Source organism: Ctenopharyngodon idella, chromosome 2 (genome assembly GCF_019924925.1).
Source record: "Ctenopharyngodon idella isolate HZGC_01 chromosome 2, HZGC01, whole genome shotgun sequence".
Classification (NCBI taxonomy): domain Eukaryota; kingdom Metazoa; phylum Chordata; class Actinopteri; order Cypriniformes; family Xenocyprididae; genus Ctenopharyngodon; species Ctenopharyngodon idella.
The window spans coordinates 16,260,010-16,283,029 of NC_067221.1; the positions used below are offsets into that span (position 1 = coordinate 16,260,010).

Here is a 23,020-nt window from a genome sequence, read left to right on the forward strand (position 1 = left end):
CCATACTTTTAGAGGCCAGGCCATCATCCACTTTCTGCATCCGCCACTACTGTGCAGTGTGATATCTACCTATATCGGCCCTAAGGAGGCATTTTTCTAAAAGGGAAGCTTTTAGCCCTACTTAAATTCTGATTAATTGAAGAGGGCAGAAAAGGGTAGGATGGGATGCATAGTGTTCCAACTATCATGACTCATACTACCAAACAACCTATCCAAAGGGGGAGCTTACATCCTTACTTGAAGCCCAACAATGGTTAGGCAGGGAGATAAATGGAATGAATGGAAATTATCTGCAGACTGTCCAACACAATTCCATTTGCCTTGTATCACACCTAAGGAAAAATATGACGAGAAGGAAGCCATTAGCCCTACTTCAGTATGTAACTGCAGAGGGTGGTAAAAGAGGGGTATGGGATGCTTATGTTCTGCCCATGACAACCCTTATTACCAGGCTTCATTAATAATAACACCGATCCCAAGGTCCCTACTTCAAGCCCCAACCATAATTGGGGAGGGAGACAAATGGAGTAGAGGCACGCAATGTGTACTGCCCACCATAATTCCATCTACCAATTCCAACCCAGAAATTAGAGAGGGTGGTAAAAGAAGAAGATGGGACACGTGACGTTTTGTCCAACGCAACTCCTTTACCAAGTGGCCCACAGGGGAGTGCACAGCCCTAATTAAAACCAAACAACAGTTGGCGAGGGAGGCAAATGAAAAGAGGGACACTGTACGGACTGTCCATAACAATTTGTCTGCCTTGCCTCAAACCCTGAGGAAATAAATATGCAGTGGAACTTAAACTCCAAAACAAATAGGAGAGGGTGGTAAAAGAGGAGCATGGGACGTATAATACTGCCTATAGCAACACTGACTCAAAGGGAGCGTAAAGAGTCTTCATCTAGAGGGAAGCTCTCTAGTCCTACTTTAACTCCAATAAACCATTGGAGAGGACATTAAAGAGGAGTGTGGGATGCATGGCGTTTTACCCAATGTGGCTCACCTTACTATAGCTTCGTGCTCACTGTCGACTGATAGCAACCCATCCACAAGGGATCGCATTATCCTACTTGACCCTTATTCATAAGGGAGGATAAAAGAAAGAAGATTTTGCCATCTTCCTCAGTAGTTCTACCCTGACAAAGAGCCTCCAGAAATTTAAGCAGAATAGCTGACCGGGATGACTGATTCATCTCTGTTGAACCAGTCCACTCTCCTACCAAGTGAAGAGGGTGGGATGTCCTTGAACATAACCGACCACCAACACCATGAACTAAAAAGTCTCTGCTTTAACTCTTTTAGATCTCTCTGAAGCTTTTGATACCATTGATCATTCAATCCTTTTGAACTGCATAAATCAGTTTGTTGGGATTCAGGGAACGGTTTTTAAATGGTTTGCCTCTTACCTGGAGCAAATATCTTTTACAGTAAAGCTTGGTAATCTTTTTTTCTCCCCAGCATCTATTGACTGTGGGGTCCCTCAAGGATCCATATTGGGTCCAGTCTTGTTTTCACTGTATATGCCAATGTCTTGTCCATGATCTTTCAGAAATCATTCTAATATGCTGATTTGCTGCTCAAGAAACACACACACACACACACACACACACACACACACACACACACACACACACACACACACACACACACACACATACATTATTTGCTGTCACTTTTGGTCAATTTAATGTTTCCTTACTGAATAAAAGTATTAATTTCTTCAAAAAAACAACAACAACAAAAAAACAATCTTACTGACCCCAAACATTTTGAAAGGTAGTATATGTTGAAAAATGAAAAACAATCAAGAGCAAATGTGGAGAATCAGCCCTTACATGATTCCCTTATGTAAGACACCATGAATTTAGTTATTTATTTTACTATTTTATTAAATGGACACTGGAGCTGCTGTAACGACTAATTGACTGTAGAAGCACTAGAGTTATGGAAACATTGAATCAACGTACAGTTACTTCGGTTGTGCTCTTTTGTTCTGTGCTGTCATGCAGAGCGGTGAATCATCTTTCCATTTTAACTTCCCAGCTGATGACTGAAGGTTATACATGTAATTTGCAGTATCCATCTTCTGTCTAACCTGAAATGCTTCCCAGTTCCAGCTAAAACATCCCTATAAGAATACTGATACACTGCGTTTTACTGTAGAAAAAAATTTCATAGCATGAAACAGGTTTTTATTCAGTATGTAAGGCTGATCGAATGGTCAGCAACACAGAGGCCCCTCAGGGGACTGTCCCAGGCCCCTTCCTGTTCAGTCTCTACACATCTGGTTTCAGATAAAGGGCTGAAATGTGCCATTGTATTGTGTTAGACAAGTACAGTTTGTGGCTTCTGCCACTCATATATTACTCACTTAAGTTTATTTTCAACAATATATATGCTCATTTCAGTATGATTTTGACATTTTGACAACCGTTTAGGCATGGATTTCTTTCTTATCCTGTCACAATGTAATTCAGACTTTGCACAGCCTTTATTTGAAGAGGCTGTTGTTGTAGGATGGGGAGTTAAAAACTATACTGAGCATGACAGCAAACCCCTGACCAAAACAACCCGTTTAATTGTAAGGGTCAGCGAGAGGGTGGAAAATGGTCACGAAAAACTGAATTTTTTGGCACTATAGTGGGAATATTAACAGGGTTTAGGAACATTTTTAGTTTTAAAAATATATTACATTGAGGGTGGAATAATTTATATTTTATTTGTTGTTTTCACCTGAGTTCTGTCAATGCTGACTGAATAGTTTTATGAAATTTAAGAAATTTATTTTGTATTTTTTAATAGAGGATAAATGAGCAATGCAATGCACAATAGATTCCAACTTTCACACTCATTATTTTTTAATGCATAGGTTATGTTTACTACATTTACATGACTTTAATGGAATTTACAAAATGAAATTTGTTCTTCAGTGTAGTTGTGTTATATTATTAATTCTTGCTTGTTCTTCAGGTACAATTGATTGATGTAATGATTAATGCTTACTGAGTTAGACACACTAATCTCAGAAGATGTGTTGTGTCATAATAACCATAAGAATTTTTTTTTTTTCGTTAATTTTTTTCATTAATACAACGGCCCGGTCCTGCAGATTTGCCTTGTACAACATTAGGAAGATCGGACCCTTTCTATCGGAGCATTCCACACAAATTCTTATCCAAGCTTTTGTTCAATCCAGACTGGACTATTGTAATGCTCTCTTGGCAGGCCTTCCAGCATGCACTGTCAAGCCTCTACAACTGATCCAGAATGCGGCAGCAAGAGTGGTCTTTAACGAGCCGAAGAGAGCACCCGTCACACATCTCTTCATCAATTTGCATTGGCTGCCAATGCCAAGTCAACGGCGCCTTGCGGTGCCATCCCAAAGGGGCACAAAATCGCTCTCACAGAACCTTCTCCTGGGGCCTCATTTATAAAGCATGCGTACGCGCAGATTTGAGTGTGTGTACGCTTAAATCCACGCCAATGCTCATATTTATAAAAACGGTCTTTGACGTGGAAAAGTGGAGCAGACGTACGCACTTTTCATTGTCAGATTACTGCAGGTTTTTGGAAATGTAAGCTATTCTTGCAGCTCGCTAAGGATTAGGACAATGACTGTTGATCTTTTATATGTAAATTACATTAATTAGGTGTCGTTTACAACGCGGGGAACTGAAACCATTCAGCTGCGCGCAAGTTCAAGATCATTTGAAATTTATAGATTTCACATCTGAAAGAGAGGCGTACGCTCGTTTTCTGTGTGTACGTTCATTCTATGAATCACACATACGCAAATCTGAGAAATGATCGTAAGATCAAATTTAGGACTGTTTCTGCACAACATTTTATAAATGAGGCCCAAGGTCTGTTCCCTGCTGTTGGAATGACCTGCCATGCTCTATCAGAGCAGCTGAGTCTTCAGCCATTTTCAAAAAACTGCTAAAGACATACCTTTTTCGTCAACACTTGACTGAGTAATATTAGCACTTTTTATCTTTACTTTTCTCTATTTGTGTGTGTATTTAATAAAAAAATAAAAAAATAAAATTCCTTGCTACGAACACTTTGCTGGTGAAACTGGGACTTGACACGGCACTTGCGTACTGTTGCACTCATGTTGATTTGATTGCTTCTACTATTCTCATTTGTAAGTCGCTTTGGAGAAAAGCGTCTGCTAAATGACTAAATGTAAATGTAATTGGAAATTAAATTAAATTAAATTCCTGAAATATGTCAGACATGTGCTAAAATTCCATAAAGAAAAACTATTTAAAATTTATCACAGTTTGAATAGGGGAAAAAAAAAAAAAAATTTGGCTAGCTCTTTTGGCTTTTATAACCTGCAGTGCTTAGTGCTGGTAAAAGCATGCCTTCCTTTCAGCCCAAATGAGCATAATTGCATTCACTTCAAAGAATTATCTGTAATGCCTGATCTAATACAGATACAGCGTGTTGAGTTCCCCTCTGAAAGGTCTCCAGGAATGCTATGTGTTTGATGGCTGCATAAACAGTCCGATGAGGTTTGGTAAAAGCATTCTCTTGATGCTAATCTGATAAATCAGCATTGAGTCTCACAGTGAAAGGAGTCCTAATGCCATGCAGGGATAACACTCCCACAATTAGCCCTATTCAGACAGCTCCTGTGAAGTTTCAGACCTGATTTTCAACGTAATTTCAAGCCGATGACTACTAGATGAGCATACGAATGTGTTTCTGATGATATGCCAGAATGGGTCTCATGGGAACTTGAGAGAGAAAAGCACCATGCCTGATTTCAATCTCTAGGCTTTTTAAGTCTCCAGGAGGGGTAGTTCCTCTATGGGGTTTATATGTATGTGTGTGGATACTTGTGTGTTTTCTTTCATGCTCTTAATTTCTCATACAGCACACAGTTACATCTTAAAGTCACCATGAACAAAAAAAAAACAATTTTTTACTTAATGTTTCCTCGCAATCTTTAATGAAAATTACTTCCCCTCATCTCGTCTCTGATGACGTGTTTACTAGCGCGAGGACGGGATGACCTGCTACTCACATGATCACAGCAATAGCAAACCACAACCATCCAATCCAAATCAAGTCCCGCCCTACATGTTTTCTTGTTTGAGAAGCCGTTACAATATGGAAAAAAAGACTATCGTAGTTTCCATTTCATTCCGACGTTAACATTAACTGGCAACTATAAGTAAGCCATTTGTAAATTGATTTTTCTACAAAGTGTAAACACTGTGGCATAAAACTAACTAAACTGAATAAACTTGTCCACAGGTCTGGCTGACCAGTTGTTTTGAGTCAGAGTATTAGAAGACAAGATACGATTCCTCTTGGGTCAAAGCTAAAGAAAAGAAGCTCTGCTCCCAGAACCTTCACTGGCTGATTGAATGTCCAGTGCACATACATACATATACAACTGACACAGTGATAGAAAGCACAGACTGGGACCACATTGGCTTGGTAATAACCCAGCTGCTGTGGGAAAGAAAAGCTGGACCTAAAGGCTTTGCTGGAAAGCGTTTGTGAAAAAACAGCCATCCAACGAGACTCTGTTTTCCATAATGGCTGAGTGTAATTTGCTCAGAGTTTCTCCCAAGTCCAATGAGAAATGAATATACATGTTCTAAATGTCTTTGATGGCTGCAGCTCCTTGTAGTTTAGTGTTGTACATATTGATTTAGTAGAAGACTAAATTGTTCTGTTATTCTGTTTTGCTATTGTCTTCTTTCAGTTAAATTATTTTATATTAAACAGAAGATTTATCATTTACATTAAGTTAAACACAATTTGTGATGCCTTTGATTGCAGGAGGATTAATATATTTGGTCCATTTTCCAAAGAGAAATTTTGTGAGAATGGTATAGATACATCAAAAGTTGACCAAAAATATACACATTTAAAATGTATATTCTTTTAAGGGTGTATCCACTGTTCTCCAGAAGGATAATCTGCCCCTAATATATTACCTGCCATGACTAGCAATAGCAAGTGCCAGATCATGGTTCATGGCTGTAGCTATTGGTTAAAGGCTAAACTAAAGGCTATTGGCTATTTAACCCTATAAAGCTTAAATTTGTTTCATAAATTTCTAAGACCTCAAAATTATGAACATGATCAAAACTGAACACAATCACTGCATGACTTCTGTCATCGGATTGACAGTTTATACTTTTTACTTTTTAAGTAAAAAACATATAGTACAATTCTATAAACGTCCCTCATCAGGTCGTGGTACATGTGTCTATCTGCTGTGAAATCTTTACTGATTTTTATTTTATGATTTTTATTTTATATATTTTATAGTTTTATAAGTAAATGTAAGAGTACCTTTTATATTGATAGTAATATTTCAAGATGAACACTTACTGTACTGAGGCATGCATCTTAGGTTTACTCAATTATCCATACATTATTTTTTTAGAAAAATCATGTTAAAATTTGAGTATCAAATATGATACATCAGGCTTTTGAGGAGTGTTTATTTGTACATCTATTTGTACATCATCATTGTATTGCACTGCATTATATAAGAACTACAGAGCTTTAATAAGAAAAGTAAACATTTCATCTTCCTAAGGCATAATATTGGGAGTGATGACTGATATTTATAAGCATTTTATGTAAGTAATCTGCTATATATTGCAGTTATAAAGATCTAATTGATTTACATTACAAGCAGAATTTCCTCTTACTTTTCAGCCATATAAATATCAGTAATGGCACCAAATTGCAGATTTTGCTCAGTTTGGGTTTCAGAATGAAATTGAGTTTTTTTTTTTTTTTTTTCTACCTTGAATATGAGCTTCATATACTCACTATTTTATGAGCCATAAAAGCCTGTTTCAAATATGATACAACAACAACAAAAAAAAAAAAACACATATGAAAACATTTCTAAAATATATTTTTATATTTTGTCTGAATGTTCAATAAACTGTTCCATTTCAAAAAATGTGATTTTTCACTTACTTCATTTGTGAGGCTTTACAGGGTTAAAAACTGGACAAATTTGATACAGTCCCCTTTTTACAGACAAGGCTTAAATCCAGACTAAATTGCATGTTTGAGATGTCTTACCGGAAAGCAACTTGCAATGACGTATCTTAAAATGTCAGTGCCATTGTTTTGTTTCAAGACCAGTAATGTTTTTTTCTAAGGCACGTTTATAAAAGCTACTTAAATGCTCTAATTGAACTGAGGTCTAATCCTGGCTTAATCTAAGCCCTGTCTGTGAAACCAGGCCAGTATGTCCTGCCTCGACATCCTATTTCAATTGGAAATGCGTCAACACAGGAAAGGACACTGTAAAGCCATTTCACATAGTCTATAAAGACACTTTTGTAAGTCTAAAACTATTAGTGGTCCATGAAAACCACCTGGTAAGTTTGAGTTTAAAGAGGCCCACAGTAAGAACCAGTCAAAACCCCAAACGTATTTCCAGAAGTTCTTGACAATATAGCAAAATTTATGACCTCCCCTCTCTCATCCTACCTTGTTTTTTGCATGACATTTTTAACCTCATTCGTTTGGACTCATTTGAAGTGTGTTAGAGAATTATAGTTGAATTTGGCCTGTGGGTCACTGTCTTTGTCCTGCTATTGTATGTTTTGTTTGCTCTAGAGGATTACCCAGGCAAGTTCAGTGGCCCCCATTACTGTGAAGACATGTCTTTTTAAGAGGGAGCATGCATGATGGGCTTAGATACGCCTAGTGGGAGCATTTCTCACTCCAGCTCATTGCATGACAACAACATCCCCTCACCATCCTCTCACATGTTAAGGGTCAGCTCTCTGAGGAGCTTCTCAATATGTTCACCTCCCACCTTCTTTCAGCTTGGTTTTTCCTCTCTTCTTGAGATACAAGGCAAAAAGTCTATAAAATTGTCAATTCACTTAAAGGGTTAGTTCACCCAAAAATGAAAATTCTGATGTGTGTTCTACGTCAGAACTCCGGCTCAGTATTCACACGCATGTGTCGTGCTGCTCACGTGGACGGCGTCGGCCAATACTGAGCCGGAGTTCTGACGTAGAACCTGGAAGCGCTGCAACATAAACAGCATAGGAGAATGACAAAGAAGAGAACATATTGTTGAATAAAGTTGTTATTTTTGTTTTGTTTTTGTGCACAAAAAGTATTCTCGTCACTTCATAAAATTAAGGTTAAACCACTGTAGTCACGTTAACTATTTTAACAATGTCTTTAGTGCCTTTGTGGATCTTGAAAGTGGTGGTTAAATTGCTGTCTAGTCAGACAGCTCTCAGATTTCAACAAAAATATCTTAATTTGTGTTCCGAAGATGAACAAAAGTCTTACGGGTGTGGCACGACATGAAGGTGAGTAATGAATGACAGAATTTTCATGTTTGGGTGAACTAACCCTTTAATTCAGATAAACCTTTAATATTAAATATTTAAACGAGGAAAAAAGTCATGACAGTCACTGATGATTTCTTTGGTAGACTGATTTTAATTACACATGCCACTTACATTAGTGAGGATCCGAGTATCATGTCTTCAGTAGCCTACAGTATGACTTACTCTGTTAACTGTCATAGATCTTAAATCTGGTCCTGGTCGTAGTTCATGAATGCGTTGGAATAAAGACCTAAGATTGATCTTTTTAACTCTTTCCCCACCATTAACGGAATTTTCCAGCTTTCCGTGTTTTCACTGTTATATGATAGGGGGCAATATTACGAGTCTTCTGAAAGAGTAGAGACTCTCCGGATCAAAACACATGCAAAAAAAGAGCAGAAACAAGTGATAAAAGCATTGCTTATGCACGTTCTAGGCCTATATATATATATATATATATATATATATATATTGGGATATGATTTCTTGTACCTTCAGATATTCATACAACAAAATATTCTGGGCACCATAAAAATGATCAAAAATGCTGGCTGGCTTTTTTTTTTTTTTATGCTGGCGGGGAAAGAGGTAATGAAGACAATCAGCAGGTTATTGCAGAAGAGAAAGCACTGAATGTGTAAAAAAGTGTGAAAAATGTATAGAATTGTAAGTTTACTATAAAGAAAATCTACGGAATGTTTTTTTTTTTAACAAAATAATATATTTTACAAAATAATTTGTTAGAAAATTTTACAAATAACTGCTAGAAAATCAAAGCCATATTTGAAGTTCATCACAAAAATTTAGCACACAAAACGGTTTTCACAGGATACATTTTTAGTGATTCAAATGATTTTCTAATGACCTAATTATATGTGATAGGGAAAAAAGGCAATAAAACAGCGTGCCAAGTGTCCCACTACCAGGAAACTATTAACAGGGTAAAGCACATAATGGTGAAGTTATGGCCAACTGGAGAGTGACTCTGTTTTCTTTACTAAGGAAAGCCAATTTTTACTTTCATTTGGCACTTGATGAGTGGTAATTTTGGACTTTGGTTGACGCAAGTCTTTTGTCTGTGGTTCATGGTAACAGAATTCTGAGCTATCCAACAGAAAGGCTGAACCAACTGAATAAAGTCAGACCAATATTAACTAACTCAAAAGAATAGGGAACCTCGTCATCAACGTTAAAACATGAACGAATGAGTGTGTTGGCTTAGATTAGAGTGAGTGAACATATGAACTCGGAATATAGCGTGACACCGTCAGCTCGCCCAGACAGACGGTGGGCCTGGCCAAAGTAAAGCCTCTGTGGAGACCTCCGGGGTTTCAAGCCCTGCTTCTCCAAAGCTCTGCAGATGTGGCTGCCATTCAGGGCCCTGTTAATATGTAGTTGTCTGAATGATTCCCCACAACCCTGCTGGACAGCCAATTTGTTTTCTAGCATTCTCACGATGCTTCAATGCGATTTAAACCACTAGGGGCATGTGTATGTTTTTTCTTTCAGTTGACATATATGTGGAGTGACTTTCAATGACATTTCAGAGCTGTCACTTCAGCTTGTCTAACACTGAAACTCTGTCAGGGATTGAGTGAGTTTTGTCTTTTTCACTCATAAAGCCATGTTCTAATCCAGACTGACATTAATGGAGCAGCTTTAACTTTCACAGTAAGGTTTCCAAAAAGGAAACTGATTGCACATGTTTTATAAAGAGAAAGACTGAGCATGCTGTTTTCATTGAGAATATAACTATTTATTATAACTATTAATAGCCTTCTATTATAACTGATATTCAGATCACAGATCTGCCTTTGATTGATCATACATGAGCTAAGGGACATATATATATTTAAATGTGTTTTGTAGTGTGTTAATCGGTGTTAAGTCAGTATTTAAAAGCAATTTCCAACATGTTTTTTTAAGTATTGAGCTTTGTAGCCAATCACTGACTGTCTGTTGAACGCAAGATGCAATGGCTTGGTTAAATTTTTTTTTTTTTAAATTGTTAAAACTAAGTAGTTCCAATTTTTGCTCTACCGAAATCGGCACAGAGAACCATGACATTTTACTGGTTTTGGTACCGGCTACTGAAATTTTGGTATCGTCTATTGATATTTATCAATTCCACAAGGTGCTGTCCAGCCCCTTCATCTTTCTCAACTGGTTTTCATAGGAATTTCTCTGAGGAAAGAGGGAAGGAAGTGGAGATTACAGCAGAGTTTGCTGACTCTGATAACATACAGATGTACACTAAAGTCAATGTGAAATCTTTATATATGTATTTAATGCACATTCCTTATCTTTTTGTGCAAAATTCATCAGTGCATGTTATTCCAAAGATAAAAGTGTTTGTCATATTCTTTCATCAAATTTGAATATCTCCTTCTATTCAGCCACCTGTTAAACAGAAACCACAAATGTCCTGTTTAACTCTGAAATACACCATACTATGGACGTTTATTGGGTTGTTTGCGAATGACGTTTCATGTTGACCTTAAAATAACTTTAGACTGAGGCAATGACACTCCACAGGTTTAGAAGAGCTTGCTATAAGGTTTATTTTAAATTACATTATATACAACATACATGTACACTTCAAGAAAGCAGTGAAAACCTTGTCATGAATAGCTCAATGATATTTTGTAACCCTTTGAGAATAACAAGCATCCACTAAAAAAGCAATTACAAAAGACATGCAACAGACAAAAAGACAAAAAATAAGACCTGATGAAATATTCATAAAAATATTTGTCATGTAGACTGATCTACAACCCACTTAGACACAATCATTTGACTATTTTATACAGAAAGTGCTGCACGCAGTACCTTAATAAAGTGTTAAATTACTGTTAATAAGCAAATATTACATTGTAGGTCACTTGATGGCCATTGTCCCACGCATAAAGCATACGTTCCTTAGGGTTGTAGTCGATTTGTGTGGTGTGGGAGTAGTTGTTTATAAAAGGGAGACGGGGAATCATCTGGGTGTGTGTGTGCGTGTCGAACGCGTAGGAAATATTGGCATGCGTGCGCTCGAAACTGTCAACGGCGTACAGAACGCCGCAGATGACGAAGCAGTTACCATAGTAGTTCCTCCTGAGGCCCGTCCTCCAGCTCTTCACTTTCTGTAAGTCAGAGGGTTGAAGCTTGCTTAGGATGATCACTTCCTGGTGAAATCCCTCTTCGTCCAGAGCTGGGTACACTAACCATAGCCCGCTCTCGTCCACACTAAAGTCAATGTCTGAATGTCCTCCCCAACCCTCCGCCTCCTCTAATACTGCGTCATGAAGGGTGGTCCAGGCTGCTACGTATCGGAGACGAAGATCAAACCTGATTATATCACGAGAAAACGCTCTATTGTAGAAGAAAGAGCCACCGTAGACGACATGACCGGTGCCAATCCAGTTATAAGGGATTTTGTAGGTGTTGCTAAACTGCCCTATGAGAAAAAGAGGAGAAACAAATGTCATACATCTTGATCCTGTTGCAAGGGACCCCCTTCTTAAAATATAAAGGCATTTGTGGGTCAATGACATGACGGGTCATTTTCTGGCCTTAATAATAATAAAAAACAAAGATATGACATCCAAAGTATGTAAAGTAGTACAACTAGATCTCTTTTATTGAATCCAAAAGGTTTTAATTATATTTTACTACATATAAAGGTATTTTAAAGATTTTGAAGTGTCAAAATGTCATTCGGTTTAACCATCCAAAAGCCAATACAGCCATTTCATTTGTGATTAAAATATCTTAAAATGTAATAAATGTTTATATTTTTTATTCTGGCATGATTTTATAACATCATATATCAACATAGTGCAAAAAGGTATTAAAATTATGTGTAGAAGTCGTTGCTTTGTTATGAGATTTTGCATGGATCAAGTCATGCGGTCAATATCATGTGACAGGATGTGACATCATTCAGACACCTGCAAAGGACCACATGGTCGTGAAGCAAAGTAACAAACTCTCTCTTAACTATTTGAAAAATTCATGTTTTCACTCGCTCAAACGCATGTCCCGAAACATCAGGTCATTCGGTACATCTGCTATAAAACATGGAAAATGTTGTAATATTTTAAAAGCTAAATATAAATTGTTTGATTATCCTTTTGCTAGCTAGCTAGATATCAGCCTGTTAGCATTGTTTGAAAATATCGTCATTCGGTATAACCAAAAGTATAGTTCAGTAAAACCGAAATTTTGGTTAAACCGAATTACTTTTTTGGTGACAAATTTTGTCCATCTTATAAAAAAATGACAAAAGCAGTGTTAATTGATTATAAAAACCACAATCTTTTTTTAAAAAACCTTATTCGTCAATGACCCTTGTATATTTGCATGTATAAAGAATCATTAATGCTATGTGAGAAAAAAAAGTATGATATTGAGATATGTTGTCTCCAAAATTGAATAATTAGCTTTTTAAATTTAACTGTACTACTGTAGCTGAAATGATTCAGATATTATCTGTAAGATGTTTTTGTAAGTTTACTGTACATTTTTTGTAGTGTTACTAAAGTAGCTATATTACTTTATATGTTACGTTATACTAAATTACTATTTGTATAAATGTGAAGAGAAACAGTTTCAAACTAAAAAAAATCTAAGTAAGATTTATTAATGTTTTTGAAAGAAGGCTGCATTTATTTGACCAAAAATACATTAAAAAGGGCAATATTGTGAAATATTATTACAATTTTAAAAAACTGTTATATATTTTAAAGGAACACTCCACTTTTTTTTTGAAAATAGGCTCATTTTCCAACTCCCCTAGAGTTAAACAGTTGAGTTTTACCGTTTTCAAATCCATTCAGCCGATCTCCGGGTCTGGCGGTACCACTTTTAGCATAGCTTAGCATAGTTCACTGAATGTGATTAGACCGTTAGCATCTCTCACAAAAATGACCAAAGAGTTTCTATATTTTTCCTATTTAAAACTTGACTCTTTTGTAGTTACATCGTGTACCAAGACCGACGGAAAATGAAAAGTTGCGATTTTCTAGGCCGATATGTCTAAGAACTATACTCTTATTCTGGCGTAATAATCAAGGAACTTTGCTGCCGTACCATGGGTGCAGCAGGCGCAATGATTTAAAAACAGATTTTTGTAACATTATAAATGTCTTTAATGTCACTTTTGATCAGTTAAATGCATCCTTGCTGAATAAAAGTATTAATTTCTTTAAAAAAAAATTACTAACCTAAAGCTTTTGAACAGTAATGTATAAACAGATTTGTTATTATTTTTTACAGTTATGGTTTCCAACTGTAAGAATATAAAATTTGATTTAATGTTTTTTTTTTTTTTTTAATTTACACTTTGTCAGAAAAATTCTGCAGACCCCCTAGCAGACCCCAAGTTGAAAATATACAGTACAGTATGCTTCAAATGACTATTTTAACGTTAGATGTACCTTGTTTAAAAGTGTCCATATCACGGAATTCCAGAAGCTGATTCCCAGAGTAGTCGTCGGTCACATAAATAACTTTTCCGTTGCCTTTTGGGTCTTTCATCCAAGCACCTTCATTCTTGCCGTATGTGTTGTGTGTAACAGGATCAGCAATGCTTGCCAATGTGTCCTTGCAGATCCCTGTAAACAATAAAACCAGACAGGAAGAATCTATATATCACAGGTCACATGGCCTCTCTAAACTTTTTAAGTTAATTTTCTTCAAAGCGGGATCTGTAATAAAGCTTACCTTGTTCTTTGGTCTTCTTTAAGGGTTGTGTGCTTCTTTGAGTTGTAGCTTCATCCCAGCTAAGTTTGGACTTCCTTGTGGGTGCTGTAACACTGGCCAGCTGTTTTGGAACTGCAAGAGGAGTTGCGATGGTCGCTGTCTTAGTGCTTGTTGTCGTTGTGGTAGTTAATGTCATTGAGGCTGGCAGGATGGCCCTTGCTGTTGTTATTGTGCCTGACTTCTTGGCTTTTACAGTCTCTCCTTTAGTTTGCTTTGTCACATTTGTTATGTTTGCAGCAGTAGGGTCTCCATTCTGTTGGTTGAGGTTCATTAAGGGGGTCTGGGTCACTGCTGCAGCAGTTCCAGGTCTTGTAACAGGTACAGGTGGCTCTTGCTTATGGAGCTGGTCCTCAATAATTAAATCCACCGAGCCTTCACCACTTACAACCTCATGGACTGCTGTGGCAACTATTGAGAGAAGAAACATACTGTAAAATGCTTAGTTTAACTTGTTTGTAACATTTCACCTGTAGTCTGAAAAGAATGGGTCGTACAGCATCCTGAATGTCTACCCAGCCTCATGGAGCAAAAGTCTCCCTCCATCATCACATTTCTTATACATTTACACTGCCATTTAGTAAGTTTTTTTTTTATTAATACTTTATTCAGCAATTGATCAAAAAATTACAGTAAAGACACTGATAATGTTACAAAAGATTTATATTTCAAATAAAAAAAAAACTTCCTATTCATATAAGAATCCTGAAAAACTGTTCAGAAAAAAATGATGATAATAATAATTGATAAAAAATGTTTCTTGAGCACCAAATCAGCATATTAGAATGATTTCTGAAGGATCATGTGACACTGAAGATTTTAAAATGTATTGAAATAGAAAACAGTTGTTTTTATTTGTAATAATATTTTACAATATTACTGTTTTACTGTATTTTTGGTCAAATAAATGCAGCCCTGCTGAGCATAAAGAGACTTCTTTTTAAAAAAAACATTGACCAAAACTTTTAAATGGTAGTTTATTTAAACTGTATGCATAAATATTTTGCAATGAATTTTAAATTATTGATTTTATACACACAGTTGGCTATAAATTAATAGTTATTATATATTCTTTTAATTTGATTACGTCATTTGCAGTAGTTCATTGCCTCATATAAGATGTTAAGTACACAGTTTTGTACCGTTGTTTTTCTGATTTTCATATACCTTTTTGTATACCTCATATCATATACCTCATATACCATATACATACAGTACATAAGAGCAGCAACTTGAGGTCCCAGTGTAACAACATACATTTTAAAATGGATATAATCATAAGTAAAAAATTCTGGTGAGTAAAATGAGCTGTTGGACACTCACTGTGTTCTTCCCCCGCACTATCCTCCATTGTGCCGTCTTTGTAGAAGGTCATGCTTTTTATGGTCATGCCATTGGGATCTGCTTTGGTCTTTACAGGTTTATGCAGCTCCTCCTGACCCCCAGAGTTGCTTCTCTTCAGCACAGGCTTGCTGGAGCCCTGATTCCCAACAAACTTCTCCTCATATTTCCTCTGGTCAGGAATAAACAGTGAAATTGTCAGTTAAATTATTGTCTTCACAAATATAAGTGATTAACCTGATCACTGTTTCAAATTACTGCATCAAATAAGCAGCATTATTGTCTCTTTCCAAACCTCCTATTTTGTGGTTGCATAAATCTTCTGGATGAGATGGAGGAATTTGTGGCATATTAATGACTTAAGCATGCTGTGGGAAAGTTGTATGGATGTAATCGACTATTTCTCTACTGACATGTCTTCAAGCTCAATGGAACAGTAAATTCGACCACTCTTTCAACTGGGCAGGGTTTAGTGCTGGTGGATCTGCCCTTTGCATAAATTTTATGTATGACATCTGCAGTGCGTATTCATTTTATGTTGTTTATTTGTCATCTATGTGAAGTGCGACAAATATTAAGGCATTTGTAATGGATTGTGCTAGTGTGTGCTGTATCTGTACTGTACCTCAGTGTGAGCAAATGCAGCTGCCACATTCTTCTGCAGTGAGGGCTCCAGCACGCTGAGACGTTTCTTCTTCTCTTGCCGTTGGTTGGTGCGAGGCCCCTTCCCCTGTGCTTTTTCACCTTTCACGCTCACTTTCTCCTTTGTCAGGTTTCCGGAAAACGACTGTAGGGAGAATGTAAACACAATAGATGTCCATGGGTGGCAGTTCTGCCTAAACCACCTGAACTCAATTCCCCTTTGTCCAGTGGCAACATTTGAAAGCACACAGTGATTTCTGTTGCTGTGGTAATACTGAATAGTGCACAGAAGCAACATTGTTGTTTTGGGGAACAGTATAATAAAAAATAAATAATGTGACACCCATGTTCTTGTTCTTAATGTACCATGACTGGATTGGTCTTCCTGTGATGGTGCTAATGTGGTAAAGGAGGCTTAACTTTTTTTTTTCTAACACTAAAAAAACTTTTTAGTTATGGCCTACACAGCAGGTAATTCATTTATTTATTTATCAATGCATTACAAGTAACTTAAGTTATGTAATCAGATAACTTTTTTCAAGTAACTAGAAAAGTAACAACAAAATATCTAAGTTACTTTGGTTTCCCACGTATTGACTGACAGCTCTCCTGTCCCCATGTTGAGAGAAATTGTAAGTGCCGAGGCGTTGTGTGCGCTGTGTGAACATGATGGTTATTGTAGTTCTAGACTACATGTGAGCAGGCATTTACACTTGCACAAAAACAGTATTTCTCAAAATGAATAAAAACAGTGAAATGCAATCTCAGAGTATTGCACAAACCTGCAATAATTAAATATATTAAATTAAACAAATATACTTTATGTATTTAATCTCATTTTATTGCTGAAGTAAGAGTGTTGAACTTTCTTCTTCTTCAATCCAGAATGGCAGCACAGCTGAAAGGTTTGTTTGAGCTGCGCCCTCTATTGTATAGGCACGAATTTGCATTTCTTTCAGCATGATGCTTTTTCATTTCACTTTTGGTGTGAAATTTAGTGGCCTTTACATTTTTGTTGTTATTAAAAACAAACAAGCAAACCCATCCCAGATGAGAAAAAGTAACGCAAAAGTAATGTAACACATTACTTTCCATAAAAAGAAACTAAGTAATGCAATTAGTTACTTTCTAAGGAGTAACTCAATATTGTAATGCATTACTTTTAAAAGTAACTTTTCCCAACACTGATATACTTTTATCAGAGCCACTGTTTTAATGTTTGGATTTGGTATTAAGAACAAGTATTTGTATTGCACTCACTTTCTCTATATTATCAACCCGTTCCAGAAGTTTTGTTGTGACGGAGTGAAGCTTTAACAAGTCCATCCCATAAAATGCTCCCTCTAGCAGGTCCATTATGGTTGAAAGCTGAAACATTAATTAAGATCATAAAATAAAAAAAATAGGGTTAATAGAATTTATTTATAATACTTACTGATTTATTTAAGTCTAAAACAAGTCATCAAATAAATAAATAGGATAAGTCTGGTTATAAAAATTATATTATCCAGTAATATTAGGTATCCTCTAATAAAACAAGTGCAGTTGGTTTTTGTTGTGATGATTCCCTTTACCTTGATATCATCCCGCCCAGCCTCTTGCAGCTTCTTAAACCTGAAGTCTCCCTCACAGGGGTTCAGAGCGGACGGAGGGGCGATGCAGGCACACTTCTGGCAACTGGGTCCTGCAGTGACTGTCTCCACTGTGTAGAAGTCCTCAGCCTTGGCATGGCCTTCTTCAATGCGCTTGCATGCGCTCCTGCTCAGAGGCCTTACCACACATTTACACCGACAGTCTGAGCCCTCAGATAGAGTCTTCACTTTATCATAGTCCCCAATGAGCTATTAAATAATGGAATCATTATTATTTATATATATATATATATATATATATATATATATATTACCCTAATTAAAGTTTTCAAGTATTTTAAAATAATGCTTTATAGATTATTATTCTTATTCTTATATTATGTACATATATGACTTGACATATACTGGACTTATAAATTATTGCATAGAAATTAAATATTAGTAATACAATTATTAATGTAAAATACACTCACTATCACATGTTCATGCAATTTCATTTTTAAAAATGTAGATAACCAAGAAAAAATACCTGTGTTAAGATGTTTTCTTGATTGTCCATTTCATCTTCTAGAGTTGCACGGTTTTCTATATTGTCAGCAGTCTGTTGCTCCGTCACATTTGCACGTGTAAAACAAAAAGCGCCACAGCAAAAAATGAAAAACAATAATCCCATTATAAAAATTATTCAGACAAGAAGAGCTGCTAAAGCAATTTTAGTAAAATGTAAAGGATAAGTAATTTCTGTTCGTCCAAGAAAAAATGCAATTAATCTTCATGTAATCTATGTATGTCCATTTGTCAATCAATAGTCCATTAATTAATGAAGATGTAAAAAGTGCCCCTGGTGACGTCAAAAGGGTCCTAGTTTTGGTGAAGCAGTTGCTTATGGTTTTTACAGACGGGAAGAAGACCTTTAGTGTGTTGGATAGCCGGTGATGAATGGATATTTAAAAGGTCTGCAGTATGAACAGAAGTCAGTGGGCAGGAACCTCAAGCAGTGTTTGAAGACAGGGAGGAGTTCTGCCATTGGATCAATGACCCAAACATTTAACTGCTCTACAATAAATAAATGCATTACCCAAAAAACAAAACAAAACAACAACAACAAAAAACGCCACAGATATAATTAACATAAAATGCCCTTAGTTCATGGTAAAGTATTCAAAAGCATTTCTCTGTGGAAATGAATTATGTCTTAATTATGAGATAATTCGCTAGAGGTTTTAGATAAATTAATTAGTTGTTTATGAGTTAAAATACATCTACCTATTTTTTGCAAGTCACAACGGTTCACTGAAAGAAACTCCAAATGCCAATGAAGCTGCATCTGAAGTAGAGCGTTTACGCCATCTACTGCCATTTAGATGAATTGCAAGTTATCAAAACAAATGGGAAAATGTTAATGTGCAAATTACCTGTGAGAATATTATTATATAAGACTACTTGGTTATTTTAACACTGGGTAATGTGTTCATATTTCAAAATTTAAAAAAATGTTCAAAATGTGTATCAAACATTCATTTGATATATTTATTATGTATTACTATAAAAAAAGATGTATCTTTATCCAATGTTTTTAAGTGAGAAATGGTTTGTCTTTTCTAGGACAGTCAACTAAGCGTTAAAGATTAAGAAAAAAAAAAACATTCAGGGATACGCTTATGTTACATCGCTAATTTAATGTTATTTAGTCATGCTTGCATATATGACTATAAAACAGGATATGCAACTAATTTTTCATTATAAATCTTCCCTCCATATCAGTCTGTCTCTTCCTCTCTCATGCATTCTCACATACACATGCTCTCACTATTGCACAATGCACACACTTATATTAGGGGGATATAGACTGTGCTAAATTTCAAACTACTTTTTTTTGCCAAAGTTATGTATCTATAAATTTTGACACTTACAGAGAGATGTCATTTGTTTGTAAGAGTTAAAGGGATGGTTCACCCAAAAATGAAAATTCTGTCATCATTTAATCACCCTCAAGTAGTTCCAAACCTGTATGAATTTCTTTGCTCTGCTGTACAAAAAGGAAGATATTTGGAAGAATGTCAGTAACCAAACAGATCTCGCCCCCCATCGACTACCATAGCATTTATTTTTCTACTATGGAAGTAAATGAAAAGGGTGAGTAAATGATGACAGAATTTTTATTTTTGGGTGAACTATCCCTTTAAAGTGACACAACAGTCAATTGAAGAATTCAAAAGTGGATTACCTTAATTCACCACTAGAGCACTGTTACTAATGTTTTTTTCCCCTCAGATTTTTTTATGTACTTAGCAGAAGTACCATTTCTTACCAAAAATTGCATATAATTTGTTATTCATGACTACCTGAGCAGCTAAAGATACAAAGAAAGACAACGCAAGTACATTTTTCAAGCAAAACATTCAAAAATAATATTAAGAAGACAATGTTTGTTAGGTTTCAGACAATAAACCAAAAGATATATAGTTCAGAATGAATACAAAAAAGTATTTACACTTTCTGGTTGTCAAAATTTATGAAACATGCAGTTACTTGAAACTACTGCAGTTACTTTAAACTACTTAACATCACATTGGGAGCAGTTAGAAGTCACTGCAAAAATTTCTAAAAAGAATAAGACCTGCTTTGAGAAAAGTTCTAGTATGTGATTTTTTTTGCAGATGCCACTTCGATATTTTGTATCTAATGTAACAAAAGTGTCCAAATACATTTTTGCAGTCACTGTAGTTTTATTGTAAATGCTGAAACATGTATGCATCACAACTCCTTATACATGATTGCATCATGATGAAATGGATGTATAAATACTAATCCAATACTGTCATAACTGTCTAACATTAAATAAGCACAATGGCTTTCATGGATTTTAGGGTGTCTCTGACACTCTAAAATGCCTGACAGATAGCTCTTTGTGTTTAGTAATGCTTGATCATTACGTTTCATATTATTTTTGTGGGAATGTCCATATGTCAGTGTCTGTAAGAGAAAGGTTCTTTTAGTTTGGCAGCTCTGAACAAAAGTCTATTGTGTAGGCACAATGCCCTTTAGCAGTGTGAACCGGCACTGAAGCTGTTCTTGACATTGACTCACACCTACAAGTATGCTGCTATAGGTCTTTAATCAAAAGTCATGTTTTTCATCACAGGTGTCTATTGTTTCATATATCAAGTATCTGCAACAGCCTGGCAATGTTCCAGTGTGGAGTTTTTTTTTCTCTCTATAGCATGTAAGGTGGAGTCTAAAAATACACACAGATGTTGGGTTTTCATGTTTTATGGGGACAATCCATAGACGTAATGATTTTCAAACTTTCTGCATTCTTAGATGAAAAAGAAAAAATACATCACATAGTATGATTTATAAGCTGTTTTCCTCATGGGAACCAAAAATGTCCCCACAAGGAAAAGGATTTCGGATATTGCCATCTTTGTGGGGACATTTTGGTCCCCGTAACGCAGGGCAAACACACACACACACACACACACACACACACACACAAATGCTTGTTTAATCTTAACTGACTGCAACTTATTTTGCTATAGACCTTATGTAGCTCCGCCCCTTTTCAGCGTTGCGCTCGTTGTCTTTTGACTTCCGGTTTATATTTCCACAGCGATCTTTCGTATTTATGAATGAACTGCTCATTTTAAAATCTTCCCGGTCTACTGACATTTGTTAAAACATCTGCTTTAAACATAACAATGCTAATGATAACTTTCATTAACTCTACAACAGGTAAATTCACTTCACCAGCTAATTATTCTTCAACAGCGATGCCATAGAAATATACAGGGCTACCGCAAAACGGAAGTTCAAAGACAATATTCTAAAGATGGCGGCGCGCTTGTTTCTCTGGTAAATAAGGTCTATAGGCTGGATTGCTTTGATGTTTTAACAAATATAATATATTGGAATTAATAGCAACAGAGTAATGGGTTTAATTATCCAGCTGTCATTTTTTTTAAGTGTAATGCATAGTCAGGGAAATCAGTGGAAGGACACGAGGCTCTTTGGTGGGGTGTCTGAACTTGCCTTTGTTGTCAGAATCCTAAATTTATTGTGGCATGAGAACATAGTTTCATTATGTAAAGTGATATACATTTATGTGACTGTACCACATCCAAGTTGCAATAATGAGCATTTTTCCCCTTCGTAGTCTTCATGATTGTTGGTTGCAATCAGCTTTTCACCAGAATGTTCTGACTGTAAAAAAGACTGTTACAAAATTTTTGTTATCTTTACAAAATAAAGAACACCATAAATTGATATGTAGTGTCTTGTATGTTGATTAAATATAATTTATCTGAAAGACTAATTAATAAGGTAATTAAACTATGATTTTTATGCACTTTTAGGGCATGTACACTACCGTTCAAAAGTCTTATGCTTATCAAGGCTGCATTTATTTGATTCAGTATAAAATAGTAATATTGTGAAATATTATTACAATTTAAAATAACTGATTTCCATTTTAATATATATTAAAATGTAATTTATTCCTGTGAAGGCAAAGCTGAATTTATAGCACCTATTACTCCAGTCTTCAGTGTCACTTCAGAAATCATCTAATATGCTGATTTGCTGCTTAAGAAACATTTTTATTTTTATCAGAGTTGAAAAAAGTTGTGTTTAATATTTTTTAGGGAACCGTGATAAATTTTTTCAGGATTCTTTGATGAACAGAAAGTTCAAAAGAACAGCATTTATTTGATGTAGAAATATTTTGTAACATCATAAATGTCTTTACCATCACTTTTGATCAATTAAATGCATCCTTAATGGATACAAATATTAATTTCTGAAAAAGAAAAATCTTGCTGACCCCAAACTTTTGAATGGTACTGTATGTTCAGTGCAGTAGATATGATGTTAAACATTAGACAATATGCAATTTGCATGTTAATGTTCATCATATATTCAAAAGATGGCACAGATTTATCTACCTTGAGATATTGATGTTTAGACCTCAATATACTATAATATACTTTTTCATATTGTGACTGACAACGTTCATATCGAGGTGAAAGTAATCATCATGTTACAGCCATTGAGCATAATAAAAGCAGTTTGCTACATGCAAATGGTCCAATAACCCCTTAAGATTTTAAGATTTAACCCATTAAAACTTTTATTTACGCATGTTTTTGGCTCGAATTAGTGGCAATAACATAAAACTGACAGGCTGTGATCAGGTATAAGGCTATAATCATGTTAAAACATGCCAGGTGATTCTGAGTGAGCTAGTAGCCTTTGTGTAAGTTTGTCCTGTTATTAGTAATAGTTCACTCAGACCTTTTACATGACTAATGTAGGCAAACTTCTGTTTCTGGGTCCTCATAGAGATGGATG

The 23,020-nt window shown here is 35.7% G+C and overlaps 1 protein-coding gene across 1 annotated transcript; it reads right to left on the reverse strand.

Moving 5' to 3' along the window:
* Window positions 1-10,893: 10,893 nt before the first annotated feature.
* On the reverse strand, window positions 10,894-18,740 carry LOC127497371 (olfactomedin-like protein 2B). The gene is made up of 8 exons (XM_051865797.1): window positions 18,201-18,740; window positions 17,654-17,920; window positions 17,340-17,447; window positions 16,063-16,224; window positions 15,420-15,609; window positions 14,061-14,507; window positions 13,775-13,951; window positions 10,894-11,793 (listed from the first exon to the last, which is right to left on the reverse strand). Exons 1-8 carry the CDS (start codon window positions 18,342-18,344, stop codon window positions 11,204-11,206), a joined length of 2,085 nt encoding a protein of 694 aa, XP_051721757.1. The 5' UTR covers window positions 18,345-18,740; the 3' UTR covers window positions 10,894-11,203.
* Window positions 18,741-23,020: the final 4,280 nt, after the last annotated feature.